The sequence below is a fragment of the Macrobrachium nipponense genome, chromosome 22 (genome assembly GCF_015104395.2).
Source record: "Macrobrachium nipponense isolate FS-2020 chromosome 22, ASM1510439v2, whole genome shotgun sequence".
Taxonomy (NCBI): Eukaryota; Metazoa; Arthropoda; class Malacostraca; order Decapoda; family Palaemonidae; genus Macrobrachium; species Macrobrachium nipponense.
In genome coordinates this window covers 29,428,934-29,448,784 of record NC_087213.1, presented here as the reverse complement: position 1 = coordinate 29,448,784, position 19,851 = coordinate 29,428,934, and the positions used below count along the sequence as shown (strand labels likewise).

The following is a 19,851-nucleotide window of genomic DNA, read 5'->3' as shown; positions in this document are numbered from 1 at the left end:
AAATCCACAAGGCTGCATTAGGAGGGAAATTTCCATATAGCTCTTGGCTTTTAACCTAAATTTCAAGATTCAGAGATAACCATCGGTTTCAATGTATTTTCAAGGAAATTAACGAGTAAAACCGTTCAAATTCCGTGAATTTCCTCTACAAAATAATTATGGTTGATATGTTCCCCTTGGAGAGAATTAAGCTGTACTTCAATCAAATTTCGTAGGCCCCGTCACTGACATCACACAAGCCGGTATATATACTCCCTTTAAATCCCAAGGTCAATAAGCTACTAAGCTACTCGCCTATACCCATCAAAATCATGAAAACTATAATAGCTCATAAGTTAAGTGAAATTCATCTAAATGTCAGTTGACTGGGACGGCAGAGTTGATCATGCAACAGAAATATTATTATTAAACAAACAGGTGCGCTGAAGCAATCGAGTATTTATCAATAAGACGGAGAGGATTGTTGGAAGTTAATTAAGAACTGGAAAGATGCTGCAGATTTCATTTATCTGTTAGATGAGTGGTTCGACATCATGAATTCGTCATCAGTATGAGTGGTAAGGACACACACAGTGTCTTTGGGGTTCATACGTACAAACATGTGGCTATTTTGCTGAAGATAATTTATGTCAAGCATAGAGGTAAATGAGATTAAAAGATAGACAGATGTCTACTGGTCATGAAAAGGTAATTAACAAAAACTGTCCATAAAATTTTAGAAGTGAGTCATTCTCTCATGTCCGTCACTTATAGAAATCCTTGAAATGATAAAAAAAAATTCCATAAAAAAAAGTTATTTAATGACCCAGAGGCTGAATCAGGACAGTTTGGAGTAATTCTTTGCGTATATTAGGCAAATGAGTGGACCCCATGATCATCCTAATGTTGTAAATTTCAAATTCAGGTTAAAAAAAAAGTATATTTTAAGTAGGGAAGTTTCACTGATTGGCGGAAAAGTTAATCCTAAAAAAATGAGTTCTTGTCTAATGAATTCGTCTCCCAAATGACTTCAGATGATGAACGCGAACTAGCTCCGAAAATTTGCATGATGAGTCTTTTATTTAAAGATGTGGATTTTTTTAAAACGAAAGATCGATGTAAGAAAAGTAAGTTGAATTATGAAAGCTAGTAAACACTACTGCTGTTATAGAGGAATAGTCCAAACTGAGGTATATGGTAAGTATTTATGTCGTAAAGGATTTTTCTCTTAAGATGTCGCGTTTAGGACAAAACGCAAATGATTAGGTTTTTGGTCTTAAAACATTTCTATAAATGATCAGTAGCTGAGGTTTAAGCAAACGCTCAGATATATTTTTTATCAAAAGCCAAACGAGAAGTTTGAAAGCTTTTCAGGCAGAAAGTTTGAGAAAAAGGAAGCAATGTTTTGAAAGCAGTGTTTTCATTTCCTTTGGCAAAGGAAATGAAGATTTAGCCATAGACTTCTCGCCTGAAGTTGTGATTTTTTTTGCGGAAATGTCTAACTTTTACAGAATAAGGTATTTGATCAAGGTTGAAAAAGAAAACACAAATTTTCCACGAATTATTGAAATGTCATTATTCTCGTTGCAGTGACCTGAGTCATCAGCGGTTACGAGAGATCGGCCATCGAGCCTTCTTGGGACTGCGAAATCTAACGACTCTGTAAGTTTGACTTCCTTTTCATTTATTTGGTTTTTAGTTTTCTGTAAATGAAAACTATTGAGAGGGTTATTTGTCTGTCCGTCCGCACTTTTTCTGTCCGCCCTTAGATCTTAAAAACTACTGAGGCCAAAGGACTGCAAATTGCTATGTTGATCATCCAACCTCCAATAATCAAACATACGAAATTGCAGCCCTGTAGCCTCAGTAGTTTTGATTTCATTTAAGGTTAAGTTTAGTCATGGATAGTGCGTCTGGCTGCGCTAGAGGGTGCCAGCCGCCAATGCATCTTCACTTGACCGCATCTGGTGAGCAACTAAAAGGTGCCAAGTCGTGGCTGAGAGTTTCATACTGCATTATACATTGTGCAGAAAATTTGATTGCACCGAAGAAGCGACGGCGCATTTTTACTTGTTACTAATTGTATCATGAATCGTAAGCATTTGATTTCAACGCCCATAAATATCAAATAATTGTTGCTCTAGTTTACCTGGCAGTTGAATGGAAAGTTTTCCCTTTTATTTCGATAAGGCCACGAGTACGGGACTGTATCCTAGATGTGTTTCAAAGTATGCTGATGCATCCATTAAAAGGAGCAGTGACTTGACAGTGACGTCCTCCTATTTTAATGAGAGAGAGAGAGAGAGAGAGAGAGAGAGAGAGAGAGAGAGAGAGAGAGAGATAGAGAGAGCGAGAAGAGAGGAGAGAGAAGAAAATGGAGAGAGAGAGAGAGAGAGAGAGAGAGAGAGAAGGAAATAATGGATTATTACGTCAGAGAGAGAGAGAGAGAGAGAGAGAGAGAGAGAGAGAGCGAGCGAGCGAGGAGTCCAGCAGTCCTCATCCATTGGAGTCTGCAGCCTTGGATTCGAAAAATTTTGGCTTTTCTGGAAGTGAGTATTTCCAAGCTCTGTAAATGATTGCTGGTGTTGACCATAATGATGTCCGTACTATACATCGTTTTCTTATTCTTTGGAGCTGGTTGTGCTGTATATATAGGTGGGGAGGAGGGTAGTGCCGTTAGTGCACGTCACACGCGATGCACTATAAGCATTACTTAAGGTTATTTGCAATGTCCCTTCGGCCCCTAGCTCCAACCCTTTTCTTTTCTTTTACTGTACCTCCATTCATATTCTATCTCTTCCATCGTACTTCCCACCCTTTTCTTACAATTATTTCATAGTGCAACGTTGCGAAGTTTTCCTCCTGTTACATCTTTGTAACCTTTAACTTTCAATTTTCCTTTCAGAGCTGAATGACCTTATAGGTCCCAGAGCTTGGCCTTCGGCCTAAAATGTACATTCTATTGTATCCTGGTTGTGCTGTACATAGAAAATTCACTGATAGGAAATGCTTATCAAAGATGGACATTGCATCATGGCTTAGAGCAAGGGTTCGTAGCAGGGGGTATCCAGACCCCTTGGGGGTATGAGAACCACATGCTGGGGGTATGTGAATTGATCTTGGGATATTTGTGTATATTTGATGTTATTGTGTCAATATATATTTCGCTACATTGGTAAAGAAATAATTATATAAAACTATAAATGCTTTTGATTTTCTTATATGTTCTATTCCTAGCTGATCATTCCTAAAGTAGGTATCAAACTTAGTGTATTAAGTTATATTGTCAACAAATAGGACTTAAGTGGTCTTGAACAATGGGGTTATGGAACCGTGTTGGACAATTCATTGTGGGGCTGGTTAGGAACCCCTGGATTAGAGCAAATATGGAACGCTGAATTGTCCCCACTTCCTAAGCAATGATAACACCAGGAGGATGAAGTGGTTCTGCCCCGCATGTGTCCAGTTAGTTCAGTCAGTGAGTGGATCTAGAGAAATGCAAATAAAAAGGCTTTTGTTGAGCGTGAAATTGAGATACGTTTTTATTTGCAAATCCTCACGTTTTAATGGTTACGTTTCTGAGGTCCCTTCTGAGAGGGTCTCTGGAATAGGTTACGAATGTGCATGAGATCTCTATTTAACTTCCAAACGTTTTAGTCACAAAGTCTTTACAATTTATTTTATAGATATATGTATATATATATATAATATATATATATATATATATATATATATTAATATATATATATATATATATATATTGTGTGTGTGCGTGTGTGGGTATGTTTACATGTAAGTATACATACACACAAATATATACGAATATAATATATACATACATATATATATATATATATTTATATATATATGTGTGAGAGAGAGAGAGAGAGAGAGAGAGAGAGAGAGAGAGAGAGAGAGAGAGAGAGAGAGAGTTCCTGCTTGCTAGCAATATATGCATTCACGTTCTGGGAACTAAACCATTTGGATCTTACTTTCCCCTAGAATTGTGTCCGACAATGACCTCACTTCTCTGGACGAGGCAGTCTTTACAGGACTACGAAACCTGCAGAAATTGTAAGTAAATTTATCGTTAGCTTAACTGGAATATCCAGTTATGCCAAAGCAAGATTGATATCCAATTTTTATTTCACATTTTTTTATTTCTCATTTTTATTTCCCATTTTTATTTCTCATTTTTTATTGCCCAATCTTTTATGTCCCCTTTTTTTATTTCCCATTTTTTTTAGCCCAATGTTATATTTCCCTATTTGTTACAACCCTTGGGGTTGTTATAAAAGTTCTTATTATAATAATTGTTGTCAGTAATAAATGTAACTCAGTGCTAAAGGTCAGTGGAAACAAACACTCAAGAAAACTTAACAATATTTAATACTTAAATTCACAATTTAGATCAACCTTGTTGGATGACAAATAACATAACTTGATAAACCAGGAAGGACAAATACCAGTCATTAGTAACACATGGATACCCTAAAACTAAGAAGCTAAGTCCTAACAAAGACAGGAGAAATAACCGTTATTAATAATAAAGTTGATTGGATCAACAATTTGGCTGGCCACCACCAAAAATTACCCTAACTACTAATTCCAAGAAAGAGGAAGACAGAGTAATAAAACAGGAAAACCATTATAAATCCTACCTATCAAACAACACAAAACTAAGCATACAAAAACCTTGTCTATAATAGACCTACTGAATGACGTTATATGGTCTCGACGCAAATATGACAATATATATATATGTATATATATATATAAGATTAAATAATACAAAAGGATGTATAGTTCTTCTCACTTCAGTGGATGTATCAGTGGAGAGACAAAACTAGGGCCGTGATCCACTCGCCAAATCAGCTAACAGGGCAGGTCCTGAACGCCAGAGTAATACCATAAAGGGAAGGCGATCCCAAACGAAAATCAGAGAGAGACTGTCTTACCTGGCGTCAGCCTCCCTACAGGCCATCTCACGAGCTAGCAAGCTCCCAAAACCACAGCAGCTGAATGGAGACGAAAGTGCCAGAAGAAAGCGACGGCACCAATTCCCTGGGAATTCCTCCTCGTCAGGGAAAGGCAGGACTGGCTCAAGTCGCAGGTGACAGGAGCACCTGCGAGTCTCTACTCGAAGTACACGAGCCGCAGGTCGAGGCAGGAGACACTCGAGTCGCAGGTGACAAGAGAACCTGCAGACAACAGACCAAGGCGAGGATCCAAAGAAAGTAATCCAAAGAATCGTCGTCCAGATAAACAGCCAAATAGTCGTCCTCCAAAGTCCAAATAAGTATGCTGCTCAAGGTATGATATCAAGGGAGTGCTCAAGCCCGAACTGACCTGTCCGAGCACCAACGTCCAGACATCACCAAGACGCGTTCATAAACACTCGTGTATATAAAAAAGAAGAAACAATCGTTAAAACGATAGTTCGGTAATATAAACAAACGGGGAGGAGGCGCCTAACCACACTGAGAAACGTTAAATTAAGCACTTTACGCTAAACACTTAAAATGACGAGACAACGGACACTTAAATTTCAAAAATAAAATAAACAAATGCTCATCCAAAACAAAGGCTATTCTGCCACAAAATGATTCTTAAAAACTAGTAATTAAACCTAGAAAAACAAGGCTGATCTAAATTCATAAAAGGCAAATAAAAATAATCTAGTCCTTTCTAATACCATTTTATAATTTCCCGTTTTTATTGCCCAATTTTTTGTCTTATTTTTTATTTCCCATTTTTTATCGCCCAATTTTTTATTTCCCATTTTTTTCATTTTTTATTGCCCAATTTTTTTGTCCCATTTTTTATTTCCCATTCTTTGTTGCCCAATTTTATATTTCCCATTTTTTTTATTTTTCATTTTTATTGCCCAATTCTTTTTTTTATTTCCTAATACCTATCGGATTCATTTTTAGAAATTATAAGGTTTCCTTTTCTATATCCAAGAGCTTTAAGTCATTTCTTACTTGCTACTCTCAGATGTAATGTTTGTGAAGCTAAAATGATCACGTGACAAGAAGTAACTGGGTAATGACGTCTGTGATTTGGTCCGCTGGATGTCAAATGTCCTAAGCTAAATATACAAGATGACATTCCTTAGTTAGTTTGTCGTATAGCAATACATTTTGGGTTACTGATAATCCAAATTTCGAACATCATTGATACACTGTAGAAGAATAATACTAAATGAGGCATTAAGAGGCGTTTTCAATTGAAATTATGAGGATTTCTTGAATGTTTTTAGGAAAAACGGGAGCGTTTTTATTCCGTACAAGCTGTGAAATGTGCGTTTTCTTGAGTAATTCTCTCTCTCTCTCTCTCTCTCTCTCTCTCTCTCTCTTCTCTCTCTCTCTCGCTGCTCTCCCTCCTTCTTCTCTCTCTCTCTCTCTCTCTCGATCAGTTACGTATTTTAATCATCAAATTACCAAGTGTCTTAGTACTTAATTATGCCTTCGTTCTATGTGCATTCACTAGGGCGGAGAGAAAATGTATCTTACCGAAGGGCCAATGTCAAGAAATAAATACGGCATTACGATTGAATGACATAAGGATTGAATCGTAGAAATTAAAGATTAAATACGAGAAAGGAAGAGAGAGAGTGAATTAAGAGTTAAGGTTCTCTATCTGGTGAGAATGACTTAGCATTCGTGTTTGCTTTTTAAGAATTGATTAAGGCATTCAGTTACTACACTTATATATATCTCACTCGTGAAAAAAAAAAGAAGAAAAAAAAAAAAAAAAAAAAAAGAGGCCCATTCCAGATAAGAAAACCCAATTTAAAGTTTCCAGTTCAGAAATTGGGGTTCGAAGAGAGCATTTCGCAAAAGAAAAAAAAATACAATAATTCTGTTTTGATTTCTCTCCCAGGGACCTCACGAAGAACCAGTTAGCCATACTCAGCAAGAAGACTTTCCAGAGCCTTTCGCTACTTTCTTATTTGTAAGTGTACGTTTTTATTCTCGTTGTGTGTCTATATATATATATATATATATATATATATATATATATGAAATTGTAATGCCCCAATGTGCTCATATCTTCTCAAATTCTTCGCCTTTTTTTCCTTTTTTGGATACGCTTGTCACTACTACAAACCTTGAGTTCCAACTGCAAAGAAATTTGACGAAATCCTGATGTCCATACTATAATCCCGACGAGGACGCCACTTTTTGGTGATTATGGTATCACGGGTTTGTTTCCCGCTACCTGACAGCAGGATTTCTTCAAATTTCTTTGAAGTTGTAGCTCAAGGTTTGTAGTGACAAGCGCATGAAAAAAAAGCAATGAATGTGAGAAGTTAAGAGGAAATTGTGTTCATTACAATTTCATATGTTACTCTGGTAAAAATGACCAGTAGATACTACACACACACACACACACACAACACCACACACACACACACACATATATATATATATATATATATATATATATATATATATATATATATATATATGTGTGTGTGTGTGTGTGTGTGTGTATGTATGTATACATATGTAGCCTATATATGTGTGTGTGCATGCATATATGTATGTTCTTGTCTCTCAATATGTTAGGATTCTGTTTCTCCCTTTGAAACTTTCCCGGCCATCGTTGCATGCTTACGTTAATCTCATGTTTATATTTGTAAATAGTCTTATTAAACCACAACTCTCTCTCTCTCTCTCTCTCTCTCCTCGTCTCTCTCTCTCGCTCTCTCTCTCTTTCTATATATATATATATATATATATATATATATAATATATATATATATATATATATATATATATAATATATATATTCTGTAGGATTCTTCCTCTCCCACGTTTGTTAAAATAATGTTGCTGTAGTCTTGATTCACGTGAATTTGTGCCTGTCTGTAGATACCATGAACTCTCTTTGAACGTTCATTCCCAAAACTTCGTTGAATATCAATTATCCTTTTCCAAGCTAACTTAAGATTGTATTAATTCATAAGTAATTGCTCATAATAGAATTATCTAGATTTTAAATTGATAATTACTTTTTAAATAAATGGAAATTTAGATAGAACTCGGGGCTAATTTTCTGTATCTAGAAAACGCTCACTGGGTAAAGATCGCCAAAAATGAATGATCTCAGAAGCACTTGGTAGTGAGGGAAATTCATCAAATCTCAGTTTCATTACTGAATTTGTTATCAATCCAATAAGCTCCATTCATAAGTGACTAGGCAGCTTCAGGATTGTTTTGTTCAGTGAGTGAAAATGGATTAGCTAATGCAAGTATGCAGTCTCCCTCTTAAGCAATATCACTAAAACGATTGTTTATCAAAGACCTCTTGCAGTAAGTAATCTGATTTTTTCAATGTAGTATTCTGTAAAGTTGCCTCTCACTTCATCATGTTCGTTTTAACAAATACGGATTATTGTTAAACGAAGATGACGCTTACTAAAGACTAATCGATGCTGATAGAGCAACGAAATCGGTAGAGGTAATTACTTTGTTTTAGAAGAAATTTGATTTCAGTAAACTCATTTCTAGCCAGAAGGTACTTAAATTCATATTAATTTTGTATTCGCTTATTATTATTATTATTATTATTATTATTATTATTATTATTATTATTAACCAAACAAAAACTTCTTCCAGTTTTCTTTTAAAGTTTGAAAAAGAAACCCACAAAATTACTGTGTATGACGTGTTTACTTATAAAATGCTTACTTATAAAATGTAAAAACTTATAAGTAAACACGTTATACACAGTAATTTTGTGGTTTTTTCTAATTATTATTATTATTATTATTATTATTTATTATTATTATTATTATTATTATTATTATTACAAATATTTTATTTCTTCATCATTATGGTTATACTTTTATTATCCCTGGGGTTCAGTGAGCCACCTGTAATCTTCCAATGCGCCACAGGTAGGCCATCCTTGCTGCAGAGTACTAAAGACATCACCTTTAAGACCAGCGTGAAAGGTGTTATCGAGCCTTTTATGAATGTTAAGTGTGACCACTTCGCTGAAATTTTATAGAATACGGATTTCTCCCCTCGATCAGTTTTCAAACTTACATTGTCCAGATCTGATAAGGAACCGAATTTAAGTCACTTATGGACTTTACGTCGCAAAGTGAAATCAGTGAGATGTTAAGTATTTTTTTTATTAATTAATAAATTTTTTATTTGTTATTTATTTTTTTGAGTTGTGGATCTCCTGTTGATTAATAGTTTCTGCATTTCTCTTTGTTTTTCATACACTTTCCAAAAAATGAAATCAGTAGATGGTCTAAGTTAGTCTTATACGTTCCTTTTCATTTTCAAACTACTTGATCTTTTATATTATTTGCTTACTGATCTGAATATTGATTTTAGTTCTCATAAGTATATAAAAGATGGCCCGAAACCTCCACCTCCTCCTCCTCAGAGCCACGGACGAATGGCGCTGGTGTTGTCTGGTCGACCACGTGGAGACCTGCCTGCCGGAGACTGACCAGTTCTCCTCGTGCGAGGACCTCATGTCAAACGCCGTCCTTCGGGTTTGCATCTGGATCTTGGGACTCATTGCTCTCTTTGGAAACGCTTTCGTCATATTCTGGAGGAGCATTTACTCCAGTGGGAATAAGGTGAGTTTCACTACTTCCTTTTTACTACGTTTTCTCCTATTACATTAATTTCTTTCGTATCTAGTATCCGTTTTCCTTCGTTTAATATGGCGTGTCTCGGTGGTTTAATATGGGTACAATTTATTTTCATGAAATATTCTAAAATAAATTCCTGAAATTGCTTGACATTTGCCTGGCACCGATGTGCCCCATGAAAGTAATGCCAATTGGAAGGTGAGGAAGTTATCTAGTTCAAGAAGTGAAGCTTCCGGGAGAATCTCAGGAGGTGGGCTGAGCGGTAACCGTCAGGTGTAAAATGGAGTCCTTAGATAAGGATACGTTATACTTCCATGGCTGGATAATATTCCTGTGGATGGAATGGTTAGAGAAGTCAGACAAAGGGCAGGAGATGTTGGTGTAACTTATGGAATAAGAAAAGGAGTTATTTGATATGAGAGACGACTCGCTGATTAAACAGTTTGAGTGCTTGTCTATTGTGCTTTCTCAATCAGGACTCTTTCGTACACTTTCCGAAGCGTGCTAAATAATGCTGTGCCTTTACACAAGTCAGGCAGTCTTCATGCAATTAACAACTGTTCCTTTCATCCATTCCCTATGAAAATTTCCCTCGTTCAAAAAAATCTTCAGCACTGTTGTCATCCCATCTATGGCATAAGATAGCGCGGCAAAAATTTCCCAGTAGCAAAGTTTAACATGTACTCTATAGTCATTTGTTTGTTTTTTTCAACACGTACCTTAAAATGTTATTCTCTCTTTAGGAAACTAGAAATCAGGACACAATGTTTTAATGGTCTCTGCTGAAGAGTAAAGCAATGATGGTACTCCCCAATTATATTTCTTCCTGAAGAAACAGTCCTGTAATATGCTTCTCTCTTATATACAATATTTCTTCCTCCAAATGCGATATTTTTATCAAAGGTATAATTTTAATTTTTACGGTGACTTTTCCAGTGGAAGTACTTAAATTTTTTTTTCCTTGGTGTTTCAGGAAGAGATTTTTGTAAAAGTTAAATAATTTGTTGCGACCATTTTCATACTTATAGAATTAGATAAAACTGTATCAATTGCCAAAAGAATTTTGTAGATCTTGTACCGTACAGATATCCATAAACTGTTATTATTTCAATTGTGAGGCAGATAGGTATAGAAAAAGGTGGTTTCATCCTTGGCATTTCAATTTCCGAGGCATTTTTACTAATCTTGGTATGTCTTCTTAAATACAGGACCTGCCGTAATAAGTAACTGCTTTTTTTTTTAGATATACTCACTGTTGAATCGCCTCAAAGTAATACGACTAATTATTATTATTATTATTATTATTATTATATTATTATTATTATTATTATTATTATTATTATTATTATTATTATTATTAACAATGAAAATCACATAATCGCATGAGTCACTAAAATGGTGAAAAAATCCAAAATTATGTCATTGCTAACATATATTGGAAATGTATATAAACGAGAACATCAAGAATCTGCTCCATTTCCTCCTAATATAGATTACACTGACATCACTGTGGATTTCTTCATTATATTCGTTTCTCCCTAGGTACATTCCTTCTTAATCGTGAACTTAGCCTTTGCCGACTTTCTCATGGGAGTTTATCTTCTGATTGTGGCGGTGGTCGACCTCCAGTACCGGGGCGTCTACGCAGCCTATGAGGTTTCCTGGAGGTCGTCCTCCCTCTGCCAAGTGGCTGGTTTTATCAGCACCTTTTCCTCCGAACTCTCCGTTTTCACTCTTACAGGTATGTGGAGAGAACTGGAATGCTCTAAACAAGGTTTTTGCATTTTCTGTACACCAGGATAATACCTATAAACTCGCGGGAATTCAGGAATTCCAGGCAAATTGACAAAAGCTCATGGTGTTTAACTTAGAGACCAACGGGCAACTAGTTTACTGAGGAGGAAAACTGACTATCAGAGTCTGTTTCCAGACCACAGAAATTCAAAGAATGCCAAGATTGGTGACTAATGTTTATCCAAAGGTTCTGATGGTAGGGTTGGCCACAAATAAGTAAGGTTGGAAGCCAGAGCACTTTGTTTATTTTATCTTGTGAAGCTTGCAATGAACGTGAGAGACAGTGAGGCAAGATTCCACGTTCATTAGAATGAGAGTCATAAGGAGCGTTTTATGAGAATGAAAAGTTGAAGGAAAATAAAATAGACCTTTCTTGATAATGGCCAGTAAAAGTACCTAATATGAAAGGCGTAGTCCTCTAACCATATAGTATGTGTGTGTGTGTGTGTTGTGTTTGTATATAAGGATAGATGACTATTAATATCCATGATATAAATGGGAAAACGCATTTGTTTGTTTGCCTGTTTGTTAAAAGTGAATGTTTACACCAGTGAACCAAGTAGTATGATATTTGTCACAGAGGTTAGGCAAACATAAGATTCAAATAAGCTAATTAGATTTTCTTATAAACTAATATAACCCCCACTAAAACGTTATTATTTCTGCTCTCACAGAATGTAAATTTCTTATTTTGGGGCCAATCTGATTCAATTTTGAAATGTAAGCTATTGGTGCTAATTCTATTACTTCAAAATAATAATCAAGCCATAGCCACAATAGGGAGGGGATGAAAAGTGGGTGGGAAGTGGGTGACATCCAGAAATAATTGAAAACAACATACAGTAGAGTCTAATCCGTAGTTTTCGAGGTCGCTGAAAGGAATAGTGACACTCCTGATGGGTAAGGGCGACATAAAAATAACTGGAAATGACTGATATTAGTATTTAATTCATACCTTTTGAGGTTGGTGAGATGAATCGTGACACTTCTGAAGCCCTTTACGCCCAATTTTAGCCCCAGATATTAGTGGCTAATCCATAGTTTCTGAGGTCACTGAGATGAATAGTGACACTCCCTATGCCCTTTAAGTCCAACCTCAGCCCTGATAGGAAGGTGGGGGTGGGGGTGGTAAGGGGTGGGAAGGTGGTGACAAGCAAAACTAACTGAAAATTACAGATATTAGTGTCTAATCTATAGTTTTCTAGGTTACTGAGATGAATGGTGACACTCCCAATGGCCTTCAAGTCCAAGTTCAGTTCTGATAGGAATGGGGGCTGAGAAGGGGTGGGAAGGAGATAACATGTAAAAATAACTGAAAAGGACAGATATAAGTGTCTAATTTATAGTTTTTGAGGTTGCTGAGATGAATAGTGACACTCCCGATGTCCTATAAGTCTTAAGTTCAGTCCCTGATGAAGAAGGTGGAATGGGAAGGCGATGACACATAAAAATAACCAGAAACTACAAATGTCAGTGTCAAATTCATAAATTTCGAGGTGGCTGCTATAGATAGTGACAGCCTTTAAGACTAAGTTCAGACCCGATTGCGGGTGTGAAAAGGGGCGAAAAAAATGTCAAAAATTATGGATATTAGTGACTAAGCCATAGCCTTTTAGGTTGCTGGGATGAATAGACACTCTCTCGATGCCCTTCAAGTCCAAGTTCAGGCCCAATAGGAATGGGGGTGAGAAGTGGTGAAATAACAATTGTCAAAAATGCTGGGCAATGTAACTGAAGCAACTTTCTTAACAGGAAAGAGAGAGAGAGTAGAGGGGGTTTGGGAGGAGAGAGAGAGAGAGAGAGAGAGTTTATTGGTTGTCCTTCACAGTTTTCTTGACAATATCTTAGTAAAGATGAAAGCGCTTGGATTTCTGCTTAGTATTTTCCTGTGGTATTTGCTATATACATACATACACACATACATACATACATACATATATGTATATATATATATATATATATATATATATATATATATATACATATATATATATGTGTGTGTGTGTGTGTGTGTGTGTAGATGGAAGTAGTACCAGTTTCTTTGAAAGGATGGTACAAATATGAATTGCAACTATAACGTTTTCAGATCTACCATTTTCTAACTCATAATTCGCATGTTTTCTATTTTCCTGGGGCCATGATTTACACATTGCCTTATCCAGCAATTTATGCTTTCTAGTTATAACGGTAGACCGCTTCATGGTGATCAAATTTCCATTTGGTGGCCATCTTTTTGATGGAGAGATCACAAAACAAGTAATGGGTGGCGTCTGGGTGTTGGTAACACTGCTGGCTGCTCTTCCCCTGACTCACCTGGACTACTTCAAGAACTTCTACGGACGTTCGGGAGTCTGCCTTCCCCTCCACATCACCAATGAGAAGCCCAACGGATGGGAATATGCCGTCTTTATATTTCTTGGTAGGTGGTTTTACACTTGAATTCAGTGGAAATTTTCCTATGGGGGGAATTTAGAAGCTACCAGGAGGGAAATAATTACACTACCTACTAAACTAAAAAAATCACCCCTCTCACTAATTTAATTCTAAAGTAGAAGAGCAAACAAACGTCCTTTTATTTGTTACTAACCGCTCTCTATGGGTATGCAGTTAGTTGTTACTACCCGCTCTCTATCCACTTTACTCTGTAACTATATGTTTACCAGTATATTTGAACATTTGAAAAATAAATTTGTAAATAGTCACAGTGTGTTTTAACTATTCTTTCCTTCATACACATGAAGGGGGAAATTTGGATGGTTGAACTGGGTGCAGGGGGAAATGACAGAAAAAAGTTTGGAAACCACTGCTTTAACTGGTTGTTAACGTTAGATAGATCCTTGGTACAACCCCAGACAACAATGTTTGTCCATATTATTTTTCTTTTAATCCAGAGGAGTGTTCAGGTCTCAGATATGACTTTTCATGGGTGATCTTTATCATTAATTCAAACTGCAGGTTAGTTCCGTTGTTTTAAACTTCAAGAAGCGCCTTTTGTGTTTACTCATAATATAAGGTTTTAGAGTGAAGTCTGATTTAATTAAAAACAGTAGTTAACATTGTAGAGTATCGCTCTGGTAGGTGATACTTTAATAATCTAACAACAGATTAAACACTTTCAGTAGAAAATATTACTGGATGTTGGAACCACAGAAATAATTATTGTTGAATCCCCAAAGATTTGATATTTCCCCTTATTTCGGATAAATGGATGTTTGAAATTTAGTGGTTGCGCTTAGACCATACATTCGTCGAGAACGAGGGTAAACAATGAATAAAAGGAGACAGAATCTAGAATGAATAGTCATGATAATATATATATATATATATATAAATATATATGTTTGTGTGTGTGTGTAATACACACACACACTCACACACACACACGCACACACACACACACACATTAATATATATATAATATAGGATATATATATTATTATATTATATATATATATATACATATATATATATTATACATCTATGTAAAATATATATATCATAATTCCTCAGTTAACCGGATCATGGACCAGAGGCCAAATATTTATAATAGACATGAATTTTTAGAAAATTGAAAAACTATTCTCTAAGGGCAGGCAATGTTGCACGCCCTAATGAAATGTTGGTAACACTGCTTACACTCATTAAGAGACTGAGAAAGAATTTTGGACCTGTGAGAGACCCAGAGAAGTTTCCAAGGTGGGCGGGAAGGGTCAGATGGCTGGATGCCATTGGAGGGGAGGGGACAGTAAGGCTGTGTAGAAACTCACTTGGGGAAAGGGTTGTTGTTGACGGTTGGTGGAGCAGGGAAGCAGTTTCACTGGCTGGGATGGAATGGAATTGCAGTGTGGGATGTGGATGATGCCTTTGATAGAAGGCAGTGGAGAAGGCACATCAGGCAACCGACCCCTTAATGTAGGGATAACAGCGGGAAAGGAGGTGTGTGGAGAGAGGTAGTCTGAACTTTGCTGTCAATTCCTTTTTTTTTCTAGTATTTTTGTATTAATATTTTTTCCACATTTTATTATAAAGTATGTATATGTACAGTACGGTACTGTAACTTATAATGAAATACATCATGCACAAAGCCTCTGTTTCTGATTTGGAATGACTGTAGATATTCTTCACCTTTTATTTACTGCAAACCTTTTTGAATTTTTGGTTAATTTCTTCGGTCTTAGGTTCCTCTGATCAACGTCTAATTTCCCTCACATACACATATTTACAGTTTATATATATATATATATTATATATATATATATATATATATATATTATAGATATATATACAGCTACATAAGTACTTGAAGAAATAATATTCATCAACAATGAAAAAAATAAGTTTGAGAGCTGAATCCAAGGTCGATTTCTTTTATTGCAGCGTTGAACCTTTTGAGCTTTGTCGTGATCGCGGTCAGCTACGCCCTCATGTACACGGTCACTCAAGAAATCAGGATGGCCGCACTCCCAGGTCCTGTGGCGCGACCTGGTGAGAGCGGCATGGCGACCAGGATGACCCTCATCGTTGCGACGGATGCTGCCTGCTGGCTTCCCATCATCGTCTTGGGGATCGCTTCTCTCTGCGGGGTGGCCGTTCCCCCAAAGGTTCGTAAATTTTAGGTTTTTGGTAGAGGCCGTATAAAAGTATAGCGGTATGAAATGTGATAAATACACTGCTTTTCCTACTTGACGTGTATTTTGGCTTTTTTCTGCAAAATACTACAATGCTTGTATTGTTCAATGATTTTTACATGTTGCATAAAAAATGGTTTCTTTCCCCTAGTTAATTCGTTTCCTCTGAAAGATACTATATATCAATTTTCATTTCAACTCAAAGAATTTTAGAGATATCTGGTAACATTTTACTTTTTCCGATGAGCCGTAAGAAACTACGTTGATATTGACAGATTTCTATTAATTTGACAGTTGTTCAGTTCTCTACGATGGAAGAAATTTTGCAGCAGAAGTCTCGTTTCGTTATAAATCCTTATTTCAGCATCCGCTAATTCAGTATAAAAAAAAATACTTTTCTGTAGTTTCCTTATTTCTATTATAACGATAACCAATGCTGTGCGATATGAATTATTTACATTTTTTTTGCAAGGCTTCTGGACAGACTCCTTCATCTGCATAGTTATCATTGCTAGGCGAAAGTTAAAGTAGCATAAGTTTGCAGCATCTACGGACTGTTTTGCAATGGGATGGGAAGTAATCATTTTCATCCACTCGACAGATTTTTTTTTTTTTTAATAAAAAAAAAAAAGGGGCGTTTACTCCATGAGAGAGTGACTTCAGAAGAAAACATGCATACTGGTTCAAGGTTAAACCTGTACATAGAAAACTTTCACATTTTCAAATCTACCTGAGAAATCTAAGTAAAAAGAATAAATAAATAAATAGATAAAATTCATTAGCGCCAAGTCGATCCCCTTATTATATGTAAAAATACATTCATTCTTATTCAACATATCTATAGTATGCTTCCCAAGATGGAGAGGGCATTTAGTTATAGTACTTCTACTGCACCATTAACAAACACTTTTTAGATCTGCCCTTCGGTTTCTCTCTTTCTCCCTTCGAGGACTTAAGAATTATAGCTACTCTTTTCGTCAATTTCCGTTTTATGTTTCACTACATGACCAAACAACTTTTTACTCTTTCGCCATTCAACATCACCTTTTTAAATACCATTTCATACCTTCGATTTTATTACTCCCCGTTTGCCACGCAGATGAATCAGCTGAGTATATTCCACCATTTCTGATTTATTCATATATAGTAATATTGTTCTTAGTTGACTATGCAGTCACTAGCCTGAGCACACAGTATGCATTATGCTGAGTTCAAGACTATTAACATTCATTTCTTTACATAGGTATTTTCGTGGATAGCCGTCTTCGTCTTGCCCCTAAATGCCGCGGTGAATCCTGTCTTGTACACCTTGTCAACTTCCCCTGTGCGTAAGCGCTTCAGGAGCCTGAGGCAGCGTTTCTGTGCAATGTGGAGCCGTAAAGCTAGACCAGCCTCATTGGAATCAGGTCAGTAACTCATCTTATTGTGATAAGAACAATGATATTCTTCTTGTATTCTACTTGTGTTAAAAGTAGTCTGTATAAAACGGTTATTTACTTCCTAGGGCAAAAGGAATTTTTTATTTCTTTTAAGTAAGGTATAAATTCTGGAATTTTCAGCATGCATAAAGGAATTAGACCGCTCCATCTAAAACAATCACACATCTCTGTAAGTGTTCCTTTGAATGGGACAAAGGAGACCTTTTTGGTTTGCATGAAGATTTTACTTCAAGACTTATGGGTCGTTAAAAACCACAAATTAGAACCCACTAAACATTAATTTTCTGAGAGAAGATAGAAGTACTTTGCAGTCTGGTCTGATAAACATGATTGTTTCATGAAACAAGATTTTACTTCATGAAAATAATGGTATTAATTTTATTTTAAATGGCATGCTAAAGGCTGAGTCTGTTTTGTAGAAATAAAACACAGTGACCCTCTGTTCTGCCTTAGGCCTTAATCTATATAACTGATCAGTCATTTGTGTCTTATAGAATAAAATCAATTGTACAGATATCACACGCTTTTAAGAACTGACCTACAGTAGCAGAGCTATGGACGATTTTTAGCAGTTTTATTTCAGTAATTTTGTAATACGCCTTTTTACAGCTTATATAAGAAGAATGACTATATACCATATCCTTTACTGGTGTAAACATTATTCATCGAGTGTTCTTTTGTAACCATCAAAATCCAAGCAAAAACTTACTTTGCAAATTATCATAAAATGACGTAAGAAGTTACCTGCCCAAGCTAATAACAAACCAGCACTTTAAGATTACAAGTAAATGCATGAAATTATCCCCTACTTAAGGACTGAAACTCTACTTTCTTTTAATTTCTTGCAAATGAAATAGGTGCTGCAGCGTTCTCACAGGGCCTTCCCTCTTGCAGGAAATCCTTGGGCGTCGTACAGGACGCGCATAGAAATGGAGTTGACTGACTCGCCAATGCCAAGTGAGACGGAGGTCCGCGTCATAAACACCAAGTCATCTATCCGCACCTCTAGCCCTGTGCTCCTGCGTTCACCTGCTCCCGTTATGAATGCCAATGGACCCAGTGACCTGGGCGCGGAAGGGTCAAAGAGAGTGAAGAGAGCAATTTGCCAGATGAACCCAGGCCGAATGGGCGAGTTAAGGTTCACAGCATTCACCACGCCAGGTCAGCAGTAGGCGAGCATGGTACAGTAGATGTGGCTGACCGAGAACTGGTGCCCCTGAAGGAGCTGACGAGGGCCCGGAGATCCTCTGGCAGAAATTCCAGGGTCTGCTACAGAAGGAAAAATGTCATCGACGAACGCTATGACTAGTACTTGACATTTTTTGAACTACCACTGTGCAATAGGACTGAGACTGAAGAAGACTTACAGAACACACAAGTTTTGCCTAGAACAGATTAGTGATATCAGTTTCGTCCATCTTTCAAAGTAAAGCATCGATAACCAAATGTAGTCAAGTGCACAACTTCAGAATAGCATTTTCAGGTTCATGAATGTCGTTTTCATGCACAAAGAATCCCGCTCGCATACATAAAGCCTAACTTAAGTAGAAATAAGAGTCAGTGTGGGCTGATATCGACAGTTATCTCTCGTCTGGATTCCAGACTTGTACTGACATCGTATTTGTCACATACATACAACAAACAACGCTTTTCATACATGTAGTATACCAAGTACAAATAGCTCTTAGTGCTGGATTCGCTTTGCCTTGGGAATAACTAACACCTAAAGGTGAGGCCATCCAAACTGGCCAGGATTCGAACTTGCCTTTTGGATTCGAAACAGAGCAAGCAAGAACTTATCCGTTCGGCTATCCTCATGGGGGGGGGTGGGGGAAGGGCGGGGGGGGGGGGGGGGGGGGGGGGCCGTCACGTCAGTGCACTTCACGCAATGCACTATGGCGGCGTGACTTAGCGTCCTTTACAGCGTCCCTTCGACCCCTAGCAACTCACCTCCTTTCATATTCCCTCTTCAGTCTTACTTTCCACCCTCTCCCTGACAGCTGTTCCATAGTGCAACTTTGAGGTTTTCCCTCCTGTTACACCTGTGACACCATTTTTCTCTCTGTTTTCTTTTCAGAGCTGAATGGCTTCGTAGGTCCCAGTTCTTGGCTTTTAGCTGAAATTTTATATTCCATTCCATTATCAAGGGAGATACTGATATTATATATATATATATACATATCTATATATATATATATATATAATTATATATATATATATATATATATAATATATATATATCTTGGAGATCTTTACTTAGGAGGATTTACCCCTCCATTGAAACTTCTCTGAAAAGAAGCTGCCAGTTTTTCAGATATTAACCACGCTAAACCCTGCAGACTTCGGTGGTCTTCGTGTAAATATTTAGGAACACAAACCACGATCA

General features: G+C 36.7%; 1 protein-coding gene across 1 annotated transcript in view; it reads left to right on the top strand.

Annotated features, from left to right (window-relative positions):
• LOC135198562 (G-protein coupled receptor GRL101-like) overlaps positions 1-19,272 on the top strand; it is a 125,667-nt gene extending 106,395 nt beyond the window's left edge. The window contains exons 18-26 of the mRNA XM_064226262.1: positions 1,570-1,641; positions 3,982-4,053; positions 6,865-6,936; positions 9,391-9,589; positions 11,147-11,345; positions 13,578-13,817; positions 15,776-15,999; positions 17,270-17,432; positions 18,360-19,272. Of these exons, the coding sequence (XP_064082332.1) occupies positions 1,570-1,641; positions 3,982-4,053; positions 6,865-6,936; positions 9,391-9,589; positions 11,147-11,345; positions 13,578-13,817; positions 15,776-15,999; positions 17,270-17,432; positions 18,360-18,637 (1,519 nt within the window). The 3' untranslated portion in view covers positions 18,638-19,272. The remainder of the gene's footprint in view (positions 1-1,569; positions 1,642-3,981; positions 4,054-6,864; positions 6,937-9,390; positions 9,590-11,146; positions 11,346-13,577; positions 13,818-15,775; positions 16,000-17,269; positions 17,433-18,359) is intronic.
• The last annotated feature ends 579 nt before the right edge of the window (positions 19,273-19,851 follow it).